The sequence below is a fragment of the Nestor notabilis genome, unplaced genomic scaffold, assembly GCF_000696875.1.
Source record: "Nestor notabilis isolate BGI_N333 unplaced genomic scaffold, ASM69687v1 scaffold9720, whole genome shotgun sequence".
In the NCBI taxonomy this organism is placed as follows: Eukaryota; Metazoa; Chordata; class Aves; order Psittaciformes; family Psittacidae; genus Nestor; species Nestor notabilis.
This window is the reverse complement of record NW_009911559.1, coordinates 30,731-31,998: the sequence shown is the minus strand read 5'-3', so window position 1 is coordinate 31,998 and position 1,268 is coordinate 30,731. Positions and strand designations below refer to the sequence as shown.

Sequence of the window (1,268 nt, the reverse complement as noted above, 5' to 3'; positions counted from 1 at the left end):
TGTGTGTGTGTGCGAAGGATGCAGTAGAAGACCTACTCAAGCTCTGTGAGTTTGAGGCCTGGAGGAGGTGCAAGCCTCAAGTTTATTCCCTGTGTTTGACTCAAAACTGCTCTTGCTTTGTGTCAAGTTCAAATGTTGGGATGGCACCAGATGTTTTCCAGGCCCACAACATCCTGGTGATACTGCCATCTGGGCAGGGCCATTTGGTGCTGCTGGGCTGGTCGTATCAAAGGCAGTGAGACCAGCAGTGACCAGTGTTCAGCAAGGAAGTCAAGCTGTGACCAAGGTCTTCTCTGCCCAGCTGGAAACCCATATTAGAGGCAAAAGAAATAAAGCCACGCTTGTTGCTTCTGTGTTGCAGAGCACAGCCCTTTCACTCACTGGAATGGGGCTGAGATATCAGATAGCAGACAGCACGCAGAGTGTTCCACCTCTGTGGATGAAGCCATGCCGAGACCACCACTAGCCTGGGGAACGATGCTCCCACCTCAGAAAACACCCAAATGATAGCACCACCTCCTGCTCAGCCCTTACCCAGCATGACGTCCAGCACGGCAAGGCTCAGCAGCAGCAGCAGCAGGGGCAGCCCTCCTCTCCGCCCAGCCATGTCCAGAGCCTGCACCCCAACTCCCTAAGTGGGGACAAAGTCCCTTCACCCGGGGATAAAGGGCCAGCGGATGGTGCCAGCGGGGAACTACGCTGCCGAATGATGGTTGAAGGTGGCAGGAACCGCTTCCTCATTCCCGCGGGCAGGGAGGGGAGGCACCGGCGGGCACTACCCCCCTTTCCCGAGGGCCGGTGCTTCGCCGGTGGGTGCGCCGGGGATATTGGCGCAGCACCGGTCCCCGGAAAAGGGGGAGGGCGGTACCAGATGATGGAGTCCCGCCCCGTATCCTGAATCCCTGCCCATCTCCACGCCTTTGACCATCCCCCCGCGTTGTATAACACCCGGAGGACCGCGTGGCTGCCAGGTAGGGAGCGGGAACCGGGAAGGGCAGGGTACAGGTATCCTTCGGGCTCATGGACCAGGATGGGCAAGGCACTGGGAGCTCAGTACAGTCCCGTTTCGCTTCGCAGCGGCCTCACGGAACCACGCTGCTCTCGCTGTCGGCCCGGGTGGTCCTAAGGATGCGGCGGGGGAAGGGGAAGCGAAAGGCCGAGGCCACGAAGGTGCCACGCGTGTCTCGGAGGAGGACGGAGGAAGAGGAGACGGTGCAGGAAGCCCGGCGGAGGGCGGTCGCCTCCGTGCGAGAGTTCAAGTTCAACAA

The 1,268-nt window shown here is 60.1% G+C and overlaps 1 protein-coding gene across 1 annotated transcript in view; it reads left to right on the top strand.

Annotated features, from left to right (window-relative positions):
• Window positions 1-709: 709 nt before the first annotated feature.
• LOC104406433 (deoxyribodipyrimidine photo-lyase-like) overlaps window positions 710-1,268 on the top strand; it is a 3,378-nt gene continuing 2,819 nt past the window's right edge. The window contains exons 1-2 of the mRNA XM_010015406.1: window positions 710-889; window positions 1,078-1,212. Of these exons, the coding sequence (XP_010013708.1) occupies window positions 710-889; window positions 1,078-1,212 (315 nt within the window). The remainder of the gene's footprint in view (window positions 890-1,077; window positions 1,213-1,268) is intronic.